The sequence below is a fragment of the Megalobrama amblycephala genome, linkage group LG21 (genome assembly GCF_018812025.1).
Source record: "Megalobrama amblycephala isolate DHTTF-2021 linkage group LG21, ASM1881202v1, whole genome shotgun sequence".
Classification (NCBI taxonomy): domain Eukaryota; kingdom Metazoa; phylum Chordata; class Actinopteri; order Cypriniformes; family Xenocyprididae; genus Megalobrama; species Megalobrama amblycephala.
The window spans coordinates 22084266-22104585 of NC_063064.1; the positions used below are offsets into that span (position 1 = coordinate 22084266).

Below are 20320 nucleotides of genomic sequence, written 5' to 3' on the forward strand. Positions count from 1 at the left end.
TAAGAACATACTTGCCATGCAAGCTTTGATCACATATCCTGTCTAAGAATCACAAAGCAAAGCTGGTGAGATTCTGGCTTCTGTTGAGTTCTTTTAATTTAATAGTCTGATGTCTTGCTCAGAATGATTCATTGCACAATATGTAGTCAATAAATGTCTTTGTTAGTTGTAGGTTTTTAATGACGATTGCTTGGTGATGCCTTTTGCAAACACCAATGCAATTTGATGAAGATGATTTAAAATTAATCATCTACCGCATACTTTTTTTTTTTCTTTTTTTTTTTTTAATCACAATTGCACAATATCTCATAACTGGTCATGTGTCCTCAGGAACTTCCAGAGCTTGTCTACCTGCATCCTCCTCTTACTATCTTCGTTATAGAGCAGAGGGCGTTTGGGAGGCTGGTCCTGGTGGGAACTCACGTGGTTCAAAACATTGTGCAATTTGGGCCCAGGGACCAAGAGGAATGGAAAGATGAAGAGGAGGAGCCTGAGGGTATGGAACATCTATAGCTCATATGTTTGTGGTTTAAAGGCCAAAATGAAAGCATCTGCTGTCCTGATATGTGTGTACATAACTGTTTTACATTTAAAAGACTCTCATGCTGTACAAAAAAGCATGGCATGAAACTTTGTTGAAATGAGAAAGGACAGTGATCACACTCTTAGATTGCTCTAGTTTAAGGTACATATTCTGTTTTTTTTTTTGTTTTGTTTTTTTAAATGCTGGACATAGCAGTTGTTGATTAATATTGAGTATTTTGCACATTAATTCAGTCAACTCATTATTTTTCATTCATGTTTTTGACAACAACACAAAAGAATTACTTGCAATGAATTGCAAAATACAGTATTACGGAAGAGGATTAGGGCCAAGCAATAATAAAAAAATAAAACCATCTCAAGATTAAAGTTGTTAAATTTCGAGAAAAAACTCGTTAAATTTCGAGAAAAAAGTTGAGATAAAACGTTGAGAACAAATTCGTTAAATTATGAGAAAAATGTCGTTAAATTTCGAGAAAAAAGTCGAGATAAAATGTTGAGAATAAAGTCATTAACTTAACGAATTTATTCTCGTAATTTAACGAATTTGTTCTCGTAATTTAACGACTTTTTCTCCTAATTTAATGAGTTTATTCTCGTAATTTAATGACTTTATTCTCAACATTTTATCTCAACTTTTTTCTTGAAATTTAACGGCATTTTTCTCACAATTAAAGAATTTGTTCTTGTAATTTAACAACTTTTTTCTCGTAATTTAATGACTTTATTCTCAACATTTTATCTCGATTTTTTTCTCGAAATTTAAAGAGTTTGTTCTCGTAATTTAACGATTTTGTTCTCATAATTTAACAACTTTTTTCTCGTAATTTAATGACTTTATTCTCAACATTTTATCTCGACTTTTTTCTCGTAATTTAACAAGTTTATTCTCAACATTTTATCTCGACTTTTTTCTTGAAATTTAACGAGTTTATTCTCAACATTTTATCTCAACTTTTTTCTCAAAATTTAATGAGTTTTTTCTTGTAATTTAACTACTTTTTTCTCGTAATTTAATGACTTTATTCTCAACATTTTATCTCGACTTTTTTCTCGAAATTTAACAAGTTTTTTCTCGTAATTTAACGAGTTTATTCTCAACATTTTATCTCGACTTTTTTCTTGAAATTTAACGAGTTTATTCTCAACATTTTATCTCAACTTTTTTCTCAAAATTTAATGAGTTTTTTCTTGTAATTTAACAACTTTTTTCTCGTAATTTAATGACTTTATTCTCAACATTTTATCTCGACTTTTTTCTTGAAATTTAACGGCATTTTTCTCACAATTTAACGAATTTGTTCTCGTAATTTAACAACTTTTTTCTCGTAATTTAATGACTTTATTCTCAACATTTTATCTTGATTTTTTTCTCGAAATTTAAAGAGTTTGTTCTTGTAATTTAACGATTTTGTTCTCGTAATTTAACAAGTTTTTTCTCGTAATTTAACAAGTTTATTCTCAACATTTTTATCTCGACTTTTTTCTTGAAATTTAACGAGTTTATTCTCAACATTTTATCTCAACTTTTTTCTCAAAATTTAATGAGTTTTTTCTTGTAATTTAACAACTTTTTTCTCGTAATTTAATGACTTTATTCTCAACATTTTATCTCGACTTTTTTCTTGAAATTTAACGGCATTTTTCTCACAATTTAACGAATTTGTTCTCGTAATTTAACAACTTTTTTCTCGTAATTTAATGACTTTATTCTCAACATTTTATCTTGATTTTTTTCTCGAAATTTAAAGAGTTTGTTCTTGTAATTTAACGATTTTGTTCTCGTAATTTAACAACTTTTTTCTCGTAATTTAATGACTTTATTCTCAACATTTTATCTCGACTTTTTTCTCGAAATTTAAAACGTTTTTTTCTCGTAATTTAACAAGTTTATTCTCAACATTTTATCTCGACTTTTTTCTTGAAATTTAACGAGTTTATTCTCAACATTTTATCTCAACTTTTTTCTCAAAATTTTATGAGTTTTTCTTGTAATTTAACTACTTTTTTCTCGTAATTTAATGACTTTATTCTCAACATTTTATCTCGACTTTTTTCTTGAAATTTAACAAGTTTTTTCTCGTAATTTAATGAGTTTATTCTCAACATTTTATCTCGACCTTTTTCTCGAAATTTAAAGAGTTTATTCTCAACATTTTATCTCAACTTTTTTCTCAAAATTTAATGAGTTTTTTCTTGTAATTTAACAACTTTTTTCTCGTAATTTAATGACTTTATTCTCAACATTTTATCTCGACTTTTTTCTTGAAATTTAACGGCATTTTTCTCACAATTTAACGAATTTGTTCTCGGAATTTAACAACTTTTTTCTCGTAATTTAATGACTTTATTCTCAACATTTTATCTTGATTTTTTTTCTCGAAATTTAAAGAGTTTGTTCTTGTAATTTAACGATTTTGTTCTCGTAATTTAACAAGTTTTTTCTCGTAATTTAACAAGTTTATTCTCAACATTTTATCTCGACTTTTTTCTTGAAATTTAACGAGTTTATTCTCAACATTTTATCTCAACTTTTTTCTCAAAATTTAATGAGTTTTTTCTTGTAATTTAACAACTTTTTTCTCGTAATTTAATGACTTTATTCTCAACATTTTATCTCGACTTTTTTCTTGAAATTTAACGGCATTTTTCTCACAATTTAACGAATTTGTTTTCGTAATTTAACAACTTTTTTCTCGTAATTTAATGACTTTATTCTCAACATTTTATCTTGATTTTTTTCTCGAAATTTAAAGAGTTTGTTCTTGTAATTTAACGATTTTGTTCTCGTAATTTAACAACTTTTTTCTCGTAATTTAATGACTTTATTCTCAACATTTTATCTCGACTTTTTTCTCGAAATTTAAAACGTTTTTTTCTCGTAATTTAACAAGTTTATTCTCAACATTTTATCTCGACTTTTTTCTTGAAATTTAATGAGTTTTTTCTTGTAATTTAACTACTTTTTTCTCGTAATTTAATGACTTTATTCTCAACATTTTATCTCGACTTTTTTCTTGAAATTTAACAAGTTTTTTCTCGTAATTTAATGAGTTTATTCTCAACATTTTATCTCGACCTTTTTCTCGAAATTTAAAGAGTTTTTTCTTGTAATTTAACGACTTTTTTCTCGTAATTTAATGACTTTATTCTCAATATTTTATCTCGACTTTTTCTCGAAATTTAACAAGTTTTTTTCTCGTAATTTAACGAGTTTATTCTCAACATTTTATCTCGACTTTTTTCTTGAAATTTAACGACATTTTTCTCATAATTTAACGAAATTGTTCTCATAATTTAACAACTTTTTTCTCGTAATTTAATGAGTTTTTTCTCAACATTTTATCTCGACCTTTTTCTCGAAATTTAATGAGTTTTTTCTCGTAATTTAACAAGTTTATTCTCAACATTTTATTTAAACTTTTTTCTCGAAATTTAACGAGTTTTTTCTCAAAATTTAACAACTTTAATCTCAAGATGGTTTTATTTTTTTATTATTGCTTGGCCCTAATCCTCTTCTGTAATATATTGAGATTTGCTCATTTCTTGTAATGTTTGTGAAGACTATTGCTCCAATTTTTCAGAACACACACTTTTTTTGCAATCATAATTATATTCATTTCTACCTGAACAATGAAGGATGTTTCTAAATAAGAAAATAAGAAGGATGTTTAAATGACCCTCAGTTCCAAGTTTTAAATTATGCTCATTATTACCATTCAAACTTTTTTTTTTCTTTTCTTTTTTCAAAATAAATTAATACCTTTATTCAGCAAGGATGCATTAAATTGATCAAGTGACAGTAAAGATATTTATAAATATTTCAAATAAATTTCTTCTCATTAAAGAATCATGAAAAACAATGTATCACATTTTCCTGAAAACCAATTCAGCATATTAAACTGATTTCTGAAAGATCATGTGACACTGAAGACTGGAGTAATGGCTGCTAAAAATTCAGCTTTGTCATGAATAAATTACATATTAAATGTATTAAAATAGAAAACATCTATTTATGTAAATTGTAATGATATTTTCAGAATACTCTATTTTGATCACATAAATGCAGCCAGTTTTCTTTCAAAAACATTAAAAATTGTACTGACCCCATACTTTTTAAACTGTGGTGTACTTAAGTGGAGAATTACCACATTTTCATTAATATCAGTATACCTTCACATCTAAACATGGTGATTGACTGGTTTTTATTTTGGCAAATTCCTAAACATTCTCTTTGTGATTTTAGAGAAAAAGCCCCCCAAGAAGACCACTCCACTAACCACAGTGATTACCATGGATTTAGGAGGACTTCCTTTGAAGCATTCCAAAATTCCTATCAACCCTCTTAACTTAGTCACAGTAAGTTCCACTGTCCATTTTTCAAGCCACAAGAATGACCACTTTGTAATTTGCATGCAAAATGGTTACAAAATTCTATCTGACATCTTCCGCCAGTTTTCAGAGGTTTTGCAAACACTTTTATTCAGCCACACAGAGCTGCCATGTGGTCATAGGGTATCCACTCTGGGTGCGATGACGTTAGTTGGCTGCTTTGGGATGTTTGAAATAGCCCCTAATGAGTACTTAGCGCACATGTTTTTAACCATCCACAGTCTGCAGTTATTAAATGTGAAGCCCTTTGCACCCATTAACCTGTTGATTATGGTGTGAATCTGCTGGTTTGTTGAGCCGCAGTGAAGTGTGTTCCTGTGGCAGTTTGAGCTCCTGCTGTTAGATCACTCTGATTAATTGGCCAGTCACTGCATAGCCAAGACCCCTGCTGACATCCAAATGGGAGGCTTTCAATGAGTGTGTGTGTGTGTGTATGACTTTTAAAAATCTGTGTTCGTGTTTAGAGTGTTAAGGCCTGTTCACAAATTAAAACCATGGAAGGTCATGAGGGTGAGTAAATGACAGAATTTAAATTTTAAAATAAAAGTATTTGTGCAAAACTACATTTTCAGTCTCCAATCAAAAAGGTGATTAAAAAAGAGGAGGAGTTAGAGGAGGAGCCACCAGAAAAGGAGGAGCTTGATTGGTGGTCTAAATATTACGGGTCACTGGCTGAACTCGAAAAACAGGTGATAACTGATTTTGATAATGGATTGTTTTAAAATGTGTGCCTTTATTGTTTTCTTCAACATATAAATGTCTTGTGTCCATCTCTTCTTCAGGAGGAGAAAGAGGATGACCTGGAAGATGGGCAAGATGGAGGTATTATAAATGCAACAAATTCAGAAGAAAATACATATAAAACTGCACTCAGGCAATCAGACAGAGGTTTAAATTGAATTGTCAAATGCATTACTTAACAATAAATCAAATCCTGTGGTTAGTCTGCTAGGACACCTGTGTGAATCTGAAGGTAAATGACTTCATACGTGCACTAAATCAGCTATGGACTGATTGAAAGTGAAATCTATTCTAAGAAAAGGCCTAGCCTAATTTGTTTGCACTTTACAGATGCCACTTGGCTTGAGCTTTCTCCACTTTAAGAAAAATACTTATGACCGAATGTATTTCAAAGCATCAATATAATGTCACATTGTGCAGATGGAGCACCACTGACCATGTCTGCGCTAGAGGTAGAGGACGATGAGGCTGTGATTGAAATAGAGCCTCCTGCTCCAAAGAGGAAGAACATTGCCACCTTACAGGTTTGAAATATTCTTCAAACTGCAGTTCTTTTATTTATGAAAACATTTCAATATGTTTACAGTGTTTCGTTTCTGTCCATAGACCAACTAAAACAATTTGCCGTATACATTTTCCTCCTTTTTTCTTTTTTATGTCATTCTCCAGCTTTACAAGTCTGAACTTGAAAATGAATTTAGTCAGTTCATGGATTGGTTGCACACGTTTCCTGTATACAAAGGTAAATCCAGCCTGGACGATGAAGAGGAAGATGAAAGTACGAGATATATGGGTAAATATAAGGTGAGATGTGCGTTTTGGCAAGCTCTCATGTGTTACATCAACAGTGTGACGACATGCATGAAGGAAGTCGAGGATTAGAGGTTAAACCAAAGCTGTGCTTCATTGCAGGGTTCATTTCTGATATACCCCATCGCTCCTGAAGACGAGGACGCAGACTGTCAGATCACTAATGCAATTCCCAAAAATACACCCATCAAAGTCCTAGTGAGGGTGTATGTAGTAAAAGTGAGTATCAGTTGGTCCAAAAAACCAATATATATATATATATATATATATATATATATATATATATATATATATATATATATATACACACTAGGGCTGGACGATATGGCCAAAATTTATATCACGATATAATTCTTAATTTCGGTCGATACGATATAATTCCGATATCGATATGAACTATATAATAGCCTCAGAAAAACTGCCAAGAACGGCCACAATGTCTGAAAAATGAATTTGCCAAATCTATGAAATCTCTTCCTATAAAACTATGTAATATTTTAGATATAAAAACAGTAGAAATAAATGTATGTTCAGCTTTTATTTGTATTTAGCCTTCATACAAACATAAAAAATAAACATAAGACTCACTCACTTTTGTAATATTAATATCTTTAACATTAAACTATAACGTAGGCTGATTTTATTATCCTTAATATAGATTAAAACAAAAGTGCTTCGGCCAAGATAAAGATTGTGAACAGTAAAAACAGAAAAAAACAGTGAGAAACAACAAAAACATTGCTGGGGCAGGGACATTGTTGAGTGTTGATGACACTAGGGGTGCAATGGTTCAAAATTCTCATGGTTCGGTTCGTATTATGGTTTTAGGGTCACAGTTTTGGTACAGTTCGGCACATACCGAACTGTACCGAAACCGTGACCCTAAAAATAAGACTACTGTCAAATAAAAATAAAGAAAATAAGAACAAACGATCAAACTACAAGCAAATAAGTACATCACAAATAAGTACAATAAAGCAAATACTCAAATAAAATAAAATAGTGCTTTTCAGGTTTTCAGGTATCTAACAGTAGTTTTCAGGTACATCAAATATAAAATAACACTGCATATTATCTTTACTGTATAAAATAAATAAAGATGAATCATTATTGAAGTTACAAAAACTATTCAGTCAAGAGCAGTGAGTGATTTCTTTGTTATTTGTTGTTTGATTTAACATTAAAAACAGGCAGCAGGAATAGTTTTTTTCCCCTTTAAGACATGTAACGTTACGATCCAGTAGCTACATATACTGTTACACATGCGATGTCTTTCTCGACTGTTATACGTTCACTTAAGACATAACTGACTATGTTTGCTAGGATACTCGCCAAGACGGGCATGTTGACTTAATTTATGTATGAATTTGTCCGCCGAAGCGCAAGACTTGAAAGAGAACTCAGTATTTGCATGCTGACTGAAATAAGCGTGCGCGCGCTTCGGATGAGCGCACACAAATCTTCTCACGGCGCGTGCGAGTTCTCTTTCGCGTCTTGTTCTTGAAGGTTTAAATCAGCAAAGCTTAAATGAGTTTAGTTTAAACAGATAGCATCGTGTGCTGTTCAGGTCTCACCTGCGCTCGCGCGCTATCAACATCCGGGTGATGACGGCGTAAATGACTGGACATTAGAGCATACGGCACTAGCTGTTAACAGTTTACAAAGAGTGACTGTTTTGTCCACGCTTTTTGATTATCGTTGTTGTAACGTTTTGCGCATCCATCGACTGAAACATACATTATCTGAACTCTGTCTGTCTGTTTTCCATGTTGCTATTTTAAACAAACCATATTAATGCTGAGCACTGGCTGATAGCTGCGTGTCTCTGTGGTGTACGTCATCACGCCAATGGCCAATCGCGTTCTGCTCTTTCTAACGGCTGCGCCTCAAGTCAGTGAGAAATGTTGTAATGTATATATCGAAATACCGGAAATGTGTTTAAAAATCATATCACCGTTATCGAAAAAAAATTATATCGCGATATATATTGATATTGAATTATTGTCCAGCCCTAATACACACACACTCATATATATATATATATATATATATATATATATATATATATATATATATATATATATATATACACATATATATATATATATATATATATATATATACACATGCACTCAGTACCGGCAGGATGTGTTGGTGGGGGAGTGAATGAACAGCGCTCTCTTCCACTCTCATTACCCACAAGCCCTTGAGCATGGCACCTAACCCCCAATCGCTCCCTGGGTGCCGCAGCAAAAAAAATGGCTACCCACTGCTCTGGGTGTGTGTTCACTGTGTGTGTGTTCAATCCTGCACACAGTTTGTTGACAGAGTAGACATTAACTTTTTCGATTTTAGGTTGTTTATATCAATGTATGAGTGAAAATGTATATATATAACTCAATCTTTTGGTGAACCGGCAGGAGTCTTTCTGGTAACTATCATCTACAAGCTCGCATTTAGATCTGCCACTATCCAATCAGCAACCCACTGATAGAATTAAGTCCCGCCCTCCATTTCTATCTTTTCTGATAATCAGTTTCTCTATGCTGTGTCACAATACAGAAGAAAAGATCTGTCGCTACTTCAGTTACACTATTTACATTTTGCCATTAAAGGATTAGTTCACTTTCAAATTAAAATTTCCTGATAATTTACTCACCCCCATGTCATCCAGGATGTTTATGTCTTTCTTTCTTCAGTCGAAAAGAAATTAAGGTTTTTGATGAAAACATTCCAGGATTTTTCTCCCTATAGTGGACTTTCATTGCAGCATAGAGAAACCATCGCTCAAAAAAAAAAAAAAAAAAAAAAAAAATTATAATTTTTAACAATAAATGCTCATCTTGAACTATCTCTCTTCTTCTCTATTTAGAATTCCATCAGTGTAGACACTGCTTAGTGTATTACTGCCCTCCACAGGTCAAAGTTTGAACTAATTGTTATATACTTGCACTAGCATATTATATATGACAATTTAGTTCAAACTTTTACCTGTGGAGGGCAGTAATACACTTAGCACTATCTACACTGCTGGAATTCAAATAGAGAAGAAGAAGAGAGCTAGTTCAAGATGAGCATTTATGGTTAAAACGTATACAATTTTTAATTTTTTTAAAGAAAATTAGCGATGGTTTCTCTAGATAAGACTCTTATTTCTTGTCTGGGATTGCTGTAAACTGTAATTTTGACCTTCAACTGTTTGGGCTCCATTGAAGTCCACTACATGGCGAAAAATCCTGGAATGTTTTCATCAAAAACCTTAATTTCTTTTTGACTGAAGAAAGAAAGACATCTTGGATGACATGGGGATGAGTAAATTATCAGGAAATTTTAATGTGAAAGTGAACTAATCCTTTAAATAGTCCTGCATGTTTCACAGTTATACAAGAATATACACATTGCATGCATGTTGGTATGGTATGTTGTGTTCCTTCAAGTCTCCATGAATTTTCTGTTCATTTATCTGAATTAACTGTTTATGCTTCTTTTCCTTGTGTACCCTAAGGCAACCAATCTGGCACCCACAGACCCAAATGGAAAGGCAGACCCCTATGTGGTGGTGAAAGTTGGCCAGCAGCAAATGGACAGCAAAGAGCGCTATATTCCCAAACAACTGAACCCAGTGTTTGGAGAGTAAGTGCCATCTATTCACAAAATGAATGGGAGAAACCGTAGCGTTCTGTATGGTGGCTGTAAGAATGGAAGCCGCGCCTTTAAGATTAAAGATTAAATAGCATTTTTTCGCTGTATTTTTTACTCTTGAAAGCACATGCACATTGGCAGCTGTAAACTAGTCTATGATATCATTGTTCGTTTACTGATTTGATGTGCTGCGCCCTCGTCTCCCCACAGAGTGTTCGAGCTGACCGTGTCCTTCCCCTTGGAGACAGAGCTCACGCTGTACGTGTTTGACCATGACCTTGTGGGCTCTGATGACCTGATTGGGGAGACCCGCGTGGACCTGGAGAACCGTTTCTTCAGCCGACACCGTGCCGGGTGTGGCCTGGCCCTTCATTATGATAAGTGGGTAATGGCTTTAGCCTGTAATGATGATGGCGATAATGATCATAATGATGATTAGTATTATTATCTTTGTCGTGACCACTACTGTCGTTGTCATTATTGTCTTCATCATCATCAGGATTTCTGAAAGCTCATCGACTGCTTTAAAGCTCACATTAGGAGAGCTCTCAGTTGATTGTTTGCAGCTGCAGCGTTTTAGACTGAGACAAATCATGCCATTTTGTAGCCTGATTTTCATTTGACTCTCTACAGGTTAAATCAGATTAGACTGTCTTGTGATTTCAGGGATGGCTATAATAAATGGAGAGATGCCAAGAAACCCACTGCGATATTATTGGAGCTCTGCCGCAAAAATGGGATTCCATCTCCAGAGTACCGGGAGTCTGAAATTAAAGTTCTCAACAAGATCTTCAAAATTCCCAACGAGGCTTTTCCAGAAGGTGAAAATGGCGTTTTATTCATTTAAAATAAAAGTTATAAAGCACCTTCATGTAGTACAAAAATAAACATTTTGTTCTGTTTCCCTGTTTTCTGAAAGAAAAATTGAGTTTGGCTCAAAACAGCGATATAAATAAGGGGTTATAAATAAAATAATAAAATATTCATATCCTTTTATTGTTTTATGACATTGAACCCGGATATTTGCCTTTTTTTAATTGATCAACAGAAAAATATTCTTTCATGTCAAAATGCAAATATGACATGAGATACCTAAGGAATGAATACCTATGATATTATATATATAATATACAATTTTATTTTATATTTTTATTTATTAATTAATAAAATATGTGTTGCATTTGCATATTTAGTTGATGCTCCCATACATTTTCAATGAGACTGAGGTCTTGTAACACACCGTGTTGGATGTATCCGTTTATGAATAACTGATTATTAATATGAGACTTTGGTGCTGCAGAGTTGCTGAAGAAGAATAAGAAGACAGAGGAAGACTATGCAGAGTTGGATGAGCATAAAGCTCTGAATGTCCTTCAGCGATGGAAAGAGATGAGAGAGTTCTGTGAGGGAGCATGTCCTCTGGTTCCTGAGCATGTGGAGGTTCGCTCACTGCTTAATGCGGAAAAGCCAGGCCTTCCTCAGGTCAGACTCCATCACACACAATGACTTGTTAGCATTCTTAGTCAACCCATTTAGCCTTGATTAAATCTGCACTTACATTTAATAATGCGGTGCTCATGCACCGAAGTTCAAGTTTGATTTGTGGCATTTTCCATTGTCATTCCTTCCCATTTTTTACTCCAACTAAAGATGTATTCTATAAAATCAAATTACTCTTTGTAGTTGCGACATAATCTCTTCTGTCTTTGCCTTTTACTTGGCAGGGTTATGTTCACATGTGGATTGACATGTTTCCTGTAGATGTACCTCCACCACCACCTGTTAATATCAAACCCAGACTTCCAGAGAGGTAATAAAGATATCATATTATACTGAAGCAATATTTATAGTGCCTCACAGTGAGCGTGACCATTTTAAAGGTGCCCTAGAATCAAAAATTGAATTTACCTCGGCATAGTTGAATAACAAGAGTTCAGTACATGGAAAAGACATACACTGAGTTTCAAACTCCATTGCTTCCTCCTTCTTATGTAAATCTCATTTGTTTAAAAGACCTCCGAAAAACAGGCGAATCTCAACATAACACCGACTGTTACGTAACAGTCGGGATCATTAATATGTACGCCCCCAATATTTGCATATGCCAGCCCATGTTCAAGGCATTAGACATGGGCAGCCAGTATTAACGTCTGGATCTGTGCACAGCTGAATCATCAGACTAGGTAAGCAAGCAAGAACAATAGCGAAAAATGGCAGATGGAGCGATAATAACTGACATGATCCATGATTACATGATATTTTTAGTGATATTTGTGAATTGTCTTTCTAAATGTTTCGTTAGCATGTTGCTAATGTACTGTTAAATGTGGTTAAAGTTACCATCGTTTCTTACTTTATTCACGGAGACAAGAGCCGCCGCTATTTTCATTTTTAAACACTTGCAGTCTGTATAATGCATAAACACATAAACTTTATTCTTTATAAATCTCTCCAACAGTGTGTAATGTTAGCTTTAGTCACGGAGCACTATCAAACTCATTCAGAATCAAATGTAAACATCTAAATAAATACTATACTCACATGATCGACGCATGCATGCAGTATGCATGACGAACATCTTGTAAAGATCCATTTGAGGGTTATATTAGCTGTGTTAACTTTGTAAATGCACTGTATTATAGTCAAGAGCTCGGGGGGGCAGGGAGTGTGAGGATTTAAAGGGGCCGCAGCCTGAATCGGTGCATAGTTAATGATGCCCCAAAATAGGCAGTTAAAAAAAATAATTAAAAAAAATCTATGGGGTATTTTGAGCTGAAACTTCACAGACACATTCAGGGGACACCTTAGACTTATATTACATCTTGTGAAAAAGCATTCTAGTGCACCTTTAATGTCTTGTTCAAAGGACACAATGTCACCAAAAAAACTAAATATATAGAATTAAAGATCTGAAGATTCCTTCCTACATCTCTCTCAAGAATAACCAGTCTGTTCTTTTAATTTACATCTTGCTGATGTGCTATATTTGTGTAATGATAGAATATTTACCCTTTGTCTGTAGTTATGAGCTGCGTGTGATCATCTGGAATACTGACGATGTTGTACTGGATGATGTCAATCCTTTCACTGGAGAGCCATCAAGTGACATCTATGTTAAAGGGTCAGGATGCACAAGAAAATAAATTAAAGCTTCTTTAAAACATTTATAGTTCTCATAAAAAATTCATTAATTATATTCTATAAAAACTATCACTATACCATTCAAAGTTTTGGGGTCAGTAGATGTATGCTACAAAAGATTCCTATTTCAAACAAATGCTGTTGTTTTGAACTTTATTTTCATCAAAAATAATGAAAAAAAAAAAGTATCATAGTTTCCACACAAATATTAAGCAGCACATAAATTTGAAAATTTAATAAAAAGTATTATAATTATATTTATAATTAATATTTAGTTTGTAATATTTGTTTCTAAAAATATATGTACATATGCTTGTGCATTTATGTGTATTACATTCACCAGCTGGATTAAAGGTCTGGATGACGAGAAACAGGAGACGGACGTGCATTTTAATTCCCTCACTGGTGAAGGCAACTTCAACTGGCGCTTTGTCTTCAAATTTGACTATCTTCCTACGGAGAAGGAGGTCATCTACAAGAAGAAGGAGTCTCTGTTCGCCATTGAGGAGACTGAGTTCCGCCAGCCGGCTGTTCTGGTGCTTCAGGTCTGGGATTATGATCGCATCGGTTCCAATGACTTCTTGGGTTAGTGGTTTTAGTCACTGGTCAAATATGAATTCTAGTTACATTTTCTAGTTAGTCATTAAAAACATAAATTCCTTTTTTTAACTGTTTTGGTTAGGATCCATAGAGCTGCGTCTCAGCGATATGGTCCGGGCAGCAAAATCATCAGAGCAGTGCAGCATCAAGATGGCCAAAGACAAGGCTGGCCCACGCTTCTCCATCTTCCGCAGCAAGAGGATGAAGGGCTGGTGGCCGCTCATCAAACTAAAGAGCCAGGAGGACATCGAGAGAGAGGAGAGAGAGGCAGAACAAGAGAGGAAAACCAAGAAGAAGAAGAAAAAGAAGGCCAGCAAGCGTAGCAAAATGAAACCAGAAGATCTGCAGTTTGTGGACAACAGTGGAAGCACCTTCCTCTTAATGGTACATGAACTTCTTCAGTGCACCAAAATTGAGTACAACGAACAGTGTTGGGGAAAGTTTCTTTTAAAAGTAATGCATTCAAATATTGCGTTACTAAAAAAGTAACTAATTGTGTTAGTTACTTTTTATGGAAAGTAATGCATTACATTACTTTTGCGTTACTTTTCTTATCTGGGCTGTTGGTTTGTTTGTTTGTTTTTATAATGACAATAAAGTTCTATTTTTGGGTTTTTCTATTTTTTCTTATTTGAAAAAGTAACTCAGATATTTTGTTGTAAATTTAAAAGTAATGCGTTACTTTACTAGTTACTTGTAAAAAGTAATCTGATTACGTTACTCGCGTTACTGTGTAATGCGTTACCCCCGAAACTGGTAGTAACGCACTTGTTTACTTTGTAAAGGCGGACTCAAACCCTTAATTTCTGTGGTTTGCAGGGTAAAGTAGAGGCAGAGTTCCAATTGGTGACAGCTGAGGAAGCTGAGAAGAACCCTGTGGGAAAAGCACGCAAAGAACCCGAACCTCTGGACAAGCCAAAGTAAGGGACTTAAATGCATTAATTTCTAGTTTGCATCTTTTTATTTTAATTGTCATATACTTGCTAAAATGTGCTACATAAATACGTTTTTGTCCCCTCAAGCCGTCCCAAGACGTCCTTCAACTGGTTTGTGAACCCCTTGAAGACCTTTGTGTACTTCATCTGGAAGAAGTACAAGAAGTACATCATTGCTTTGATCATTCTGGTTATCCTGGGACTTTTTCTCTGCCTCATCCTCTACACTATGCCTACACACATCAGCCAGCTTATTGTTAATGGATGAACAGAAATGCATGCATTGATCAAGAGGGGAAAGAATGATACCCATGTGTACATAGCCAATATTAGTTTTTAATGGAAAACATGTGAGCATTAAATAACACTTTAACAATACAAACAATTGCCTGTCAGTAAATTAAGTGCAATTTAATGCTTTATGATTTAATGTACACTACTGTTCAAACATTTGGGGTCAGTAAGATTTTTTTTTTTAAAGAAAGTAATACTTTCATTCATCAAGGATGCATTAAATTGATCAAAAAAGACGTTTACGTTGTTACAGAAGATTTCTAGTAAATTCTCTATCAAAGAATCTTGAAAAGATGACGATTTTCACAAAAATATTAAGCAGCACAACTGTTATTCACATTGATAATAATAATATATGTTTCTTGAGCACTAAATCAGCATATCAGAATGATTTCTGTAGGATTATTCTACACCGTAGATTGGAGTAATGATGCTGAAAACTCAGCTTTGTCATCACAGAAATAAATTACTTTTTAAATATATATTAAAATAGAAAATAGTTATTTTAAATTGTAATAATATTTCACATTCAAAACAATGCAGTTTTACTATATTTCTAATCAAATAAATACAGCCTTGGTGAGCATAAGAGACTTTTAGTTTCAAAAACATTGAAAAAATTTTACCCACCCCAAACTTCCAATCATGCTGCTGTTTTTTAATCTATTAATTTTAATATATATTTTTTTGTGATATGATAATCACTAACTGTTAAAAATATTATAGGTTGTTTAAGAAAACCTTGTAAGTTGCATAAATAAAATGATCTTGTAATGAACCTCAGTTCATTCCATTTACTAACATAAAATGAATGTCTTCAATTTGACTGAAAAAATGCATGGAAAATGTAAACACCAAAAATGTTGCTTTGATTTAGAAAATAATCTCTTTGATTTATGTCTAGACTGTTAGGACTTACACTGCTTGCCGTTTTTCCAAAATATTTCCATACTGCTATGTCAAGTTTTATAGGGTATTGTTTGCAGATGTAGAGAAGGATCAGAGACATCGGGTAGATTTACGCAGGGATTTAGCCATTTGAGGTTCATGACAGAAGCCTATTCTTCAGAGATACATTGCAGAAGATTTGATAAATGAAATGACATCCAGCCTGACGACAGTAAACCCTACTGCATCCAGGACACTGCTGCTTGGTTTACTGGATGAGATGACTAATGGAAACTAGCATCCATAGAAAAATGCATAAAAGTGTGTTGCATCCTGGAACATGCTTCCTGCATCTTTAGAAGAATAAAAAAACCAGACGCAAGTTATTTAGTTCAATAGACTAGATAGTCCTGTTCTATAGACCTTGTTCTGATTTCCTCATGCAGTGTAATAATAAAAAACATGACAGCATGTGCTTTAATTCACTCTAACACAGCACTCTAGGCTGATCTCGCAGTATGTGATCTAAACCCACTCATTTGAGATAATTGCCTGTGATATAGAGAAGTGTAATTATATAGAATGCACCAATGAAGCCTCACTGTCACATGGGAATACAACAAAAAACTGGCAGCTAATGGACATGCAAATGATCACTTAATATTAAACCACGGTTTCCATGGTTATGCTCCTGATCTGAAATGTTTGATGGATCTATACATCATCATATTTCAATGTAATGGATAAGATGTAATAAAAAAATTACCAAGAAGTGAACCTTAAAGGTGCCCTCGAATGAAAAATTAAATTTATCTTGGCATAGTTAAATAACAAGAGTTCAGTACATGGAAATGACATACAGTGAGTCTCAAACTCTCATTTGTTTAAAAGACCTCCGGAAAACAGGCGAATCTCAACATAACATAGACTGTTACGTAACAGTCGGGGTGTACGCCCCCAATATTTGCATATTCCAGCCCACGTTCCCAACATTATCATTATGAAAGGCATTAGACAAGGGCAGGAAGTCTGGATGTGCACAGCTGAATCAACAAACTAGGTAAGCAAGCAAGAACAACGGCGAAAAATGGCAGATGGAGCAATAATAACTGACATGATCCATGATATCATGATATTTTTAGTGATATTTGTAAATTGTCTTTCTAAATGTTTCATTAGCATGTTGCTAATGTACTGTTAAATGTGGTTAAAGTTACCATCGTTTCTTAATGTATTCATGGAGACAAGAGCCATTGGTATTTTCATTTTTAAACACTTGCAGTCTGTATAATGCATAAACACAACTTCATTCTTTATAAATCTCTCCAACAGTGTGTAATGTTAGCTTTAGCCACGCAGCATAGCCTCAAACTCATTCACAATCAATGTAAACAATGTAACAGTATACAATACTCACATAATCCGACGCATGCATGCCGCATGCATGACGAACACTTTGTAAAGATCCATTTTGAGGGTTATATTAGCTGTGTAAACTTTGTTAAGGCACTGTTTAAGGCAAGCGCGAGCTGTGGGCGGAGAGCACGAGATTTAAAGGGGCCACAGCATAAATCGGCGCGTTTATAATGATGCCCCAAAATAGGCAGTTAAAAAAATTTATAAAAAAAAAATCTATGGGGTATTTTGAGCTGAAACTTCACAGACACATTCAGGGGACACCTTAGACTTATATTACATCTTTTAAAAACATAATCTAGGGCACCTTTAAAGTAACCATGAAATAAATAAAAAAACCAGTTAAAAAAAAAACAGTTACTAATGTATTTACTGGCGTGAGGGCGGGCCAACCTGTCACTCACATGACATCACAGCAATATCAAACCACTGCAGACCGGGAACACCCCACAACACCTGCAGTTTTGGAGATGCTCTGACCCAGTCGTCTAGCCATCACAATCTGGCCCTTGTCAAACTCACTTGCCCACTTTTCCTGCTTCTAACACATCAACTTTAAGGACAAAATGTTCACTTGCTGCCTAATATATCCCACCCACTAATGAAGAGATAATCAGTGTTATTCACTTCACATGTCAGTGCTCATAATGTTATGCCTGATCAGTGTACTTCACATAAGGAACAAAAGACTATCGTAAGTTGTATCGTGTGAATATTATGGTATATGAATATGGTAATCACCTGAATATTATACCATCTGATATCATTACCATGATGCGCCACAGGATTTTCTGTAAGAAGATCAATTTTATGTTCATCTCAGTTGTAATTGGACTGTCACTTTCATTTTATCAGCTTCCATCGCCTACAGCAACTTTCAGGAGTGAATGAATTTATGAAAATATGTTATTAATCTGTCTGTTATCATATCTTTCTGAGATTAAGTTACTTTATTGCCACCTCTTTATTCTCACGTCCCAACATAATCACAAGAGTTTTTCATTCTTGTCCCAAGAGTTCTGGGGTCTTGTTCAAATTTCAATTTTTTTTTGCCATATTTGACATTTTATTGTTTTTGTTGATTGTAGTCATCTTAAACTATAGATTTTACAGTGCACTATGGCATCCAGTCATCACAATGTGAGGTAGCAGTCATATTGTGAATGAACAGCTTGGGAATGTGCAGCAGGGGTCACATGTCTCTCTGCAGGGCATTTTGGGCTGTCTTGGGTAGAGCCAGCGGCTGACTGAGTGAAACTCTAATCAGAGGTGACAGCTGGGATAGGTGACTTCCAGGCTTTATTAATAATGTGCTATTTTATGCTCTTTACACTCTCAGACCAAAAGGCAGGCAGTGTGTGGCTATAAGTCCCCTTGGACAAGTTTCTGATGTTCTGTCTTAGATATTGGTGTTTAGTTCGTAAATCAGTGAATCAGTGTTTTGAATGAACCTTTTAACGAAATGAATCATTCACATTTCTATTCCATGTATTTTTCGATCTTGATTAATTGAAATTTATTGGTGGGAAGCTGGGAGCTACTGCACGAATATTATGTTACACCCTTCACCAAATGAGTCGATGGTGCTTTGAATCTGAACGACACACACTTGAAAGGGTTGAACCTGGACCTCATCTTTTGAAAAAAAAAAGAAAAAAAAAATCAACTTTTTTATGGAGGAGGATTTGCTGATCACTGAACTGAATGTCAGCCTGGCATGCCAGTCAAGAAGAAATGGAGGAAAGAATTTAGATCTACTTTAAATTGTCATTTTTTGTAAAAACACTTAAATGTTTTCTAAAGTGGCAGTTTGTGGACTTGCAAAGTTTCAACTCAAAAGTTCAAAACGAATCGGTTAAAAGATTCAGTGATTCACATACACACACACAAACAAACAAACACTTGTCGCCACCTACTGGCTGAACGTACTGTAGTGTAACCTGCAGTCACCAAACAAATTAGTGGATGAACGGATTTGAAAGATTCAATTCACTGGGATTAATTAAAATCCCCACCACTAGTTGAAGTCATTTGTCTCTGATAAAGTGCGTTAATTTATTTTTTATTTGCTCAGGTGTATAACATTTTGAAAATTTAATCTCTACACAATTACAATAAAATAATCCTACATGTTCATATTATTTTAATTATGAATTATCATAAATGGTTGATTCTTAATGTATTGATTCATTAATTTAATCAATTGTGACCTTGGACCTCAAAACCAGTCATAAGTCGCACGAGTATATTTGTAGCAATTGCCAACAATACATTGTATAGGTCAAAATTATCTATTTTTCTTTTATGCCAAAAATCATTAGGATATTAATTAAAAATCATGTTCCATGAAGATATTTTGTAAATCTCCTATTGTAAATATATCAAAAATTTACTTTTGTACGTAAAATGCGTTGCTAAGAACTTCATTTGTACAACTTTAAAAGCGATTTTCTCAATATTTTGATTTTTTTGCACCCTCAGATTCCAGATTTTCAAATAGTTGTATCTCGGCCAAATATTGTCCAAACAAACTATACATGAATGTAAAGCTTATTTATTCAGCTTTCAGATGATTAAAAAAAAGACCCTTATGCCTGGTTTTGTGTTCCAGGGTCACAATTAATAATCAGTTATTGCATAGCAATAAGATGAAATAGATGAAATGAAATAGATAAGTAGCCTACTAATAAATATCTTAGATAAAATAGCTGGTGGTCTCATTCATTCAAAACAGGTTTATTTTGGTTTTATTGTTTCAGTGCACTGTTTTTATCTATGGCTTTCTCCACTACCGGATAATATATTGACCACAGTAGATGCTTATAATAGTTTCATCCCAGCCTGGTGTGCTTTGTGGGGTCCGTCGGCCAACTGCGCATGCGTACTATCGAACAGTCAGCGCTAGACTGACACTAAAC

At 34.0% G+C, this 20320-nt stretch overlaps 1 protein-coding gene across 1 annotated transcript in view; it reads left to right on the forward strand.

Moving 5' to 3' along the window:
• The window catches only part of fer1l4 (fer-1 like family member 4), a 34803-nt gene extending 19305 nt beyond the window's left edge, over positions 1-15498 (forward strand). Inside the window, exons 30-46 of the mRNA XM_048173273.1 lie at positions 331-496; positions 4790-4902; positions 5508-5624; positions 5718-5757; positions 6097-6200; positions 6346-6480; positions 6589-6705; positions 9992-10119; positions 10339-10509; positions 10795-10949; positions 11429-11610; positions 11853-11938; positions 13151-13249; positions 13613-13854; positions 13952-14253; positions 14689-14789; positions 14892-15498. Coding sequence (XP_048029230.1) covers positions 331-496; positions 4790-4902; positions 5508-5624; positions 5718-5757; positions 6097-6200; positions 6346-6480; positions 6589-6705; positions 9992-10119; positions 10339-10509; positions 10795-10949; positions 11429-11610; positions 11853-11938; positions 13151-13249; positions 13613-13854; positions 13952-14253; positions 14689-14789; positions 14892-15072 — 2439 coding nt within the window. The 3' untranslated portion in view covers positions 15073-15498. The remainder of the gene's footprint in view (positions 1-330; positions 497-4789; positions 4903-5507; positions 5625-5717; positions 5758-6096; positions 6201-6345; positions 6481-6588; positions 6706-9991; positions 10120-10338; positions 10510-10794; positions 10950-11428; positions 11611-11852; positions 11939-13150; positions 13250-13612; positions 13855-13951; positions 14254-14688; positions 14790-14891) is intronic.
• The last annotated feature ends 4822 nt before the right edge of the window (positions 15499-20320 follow it).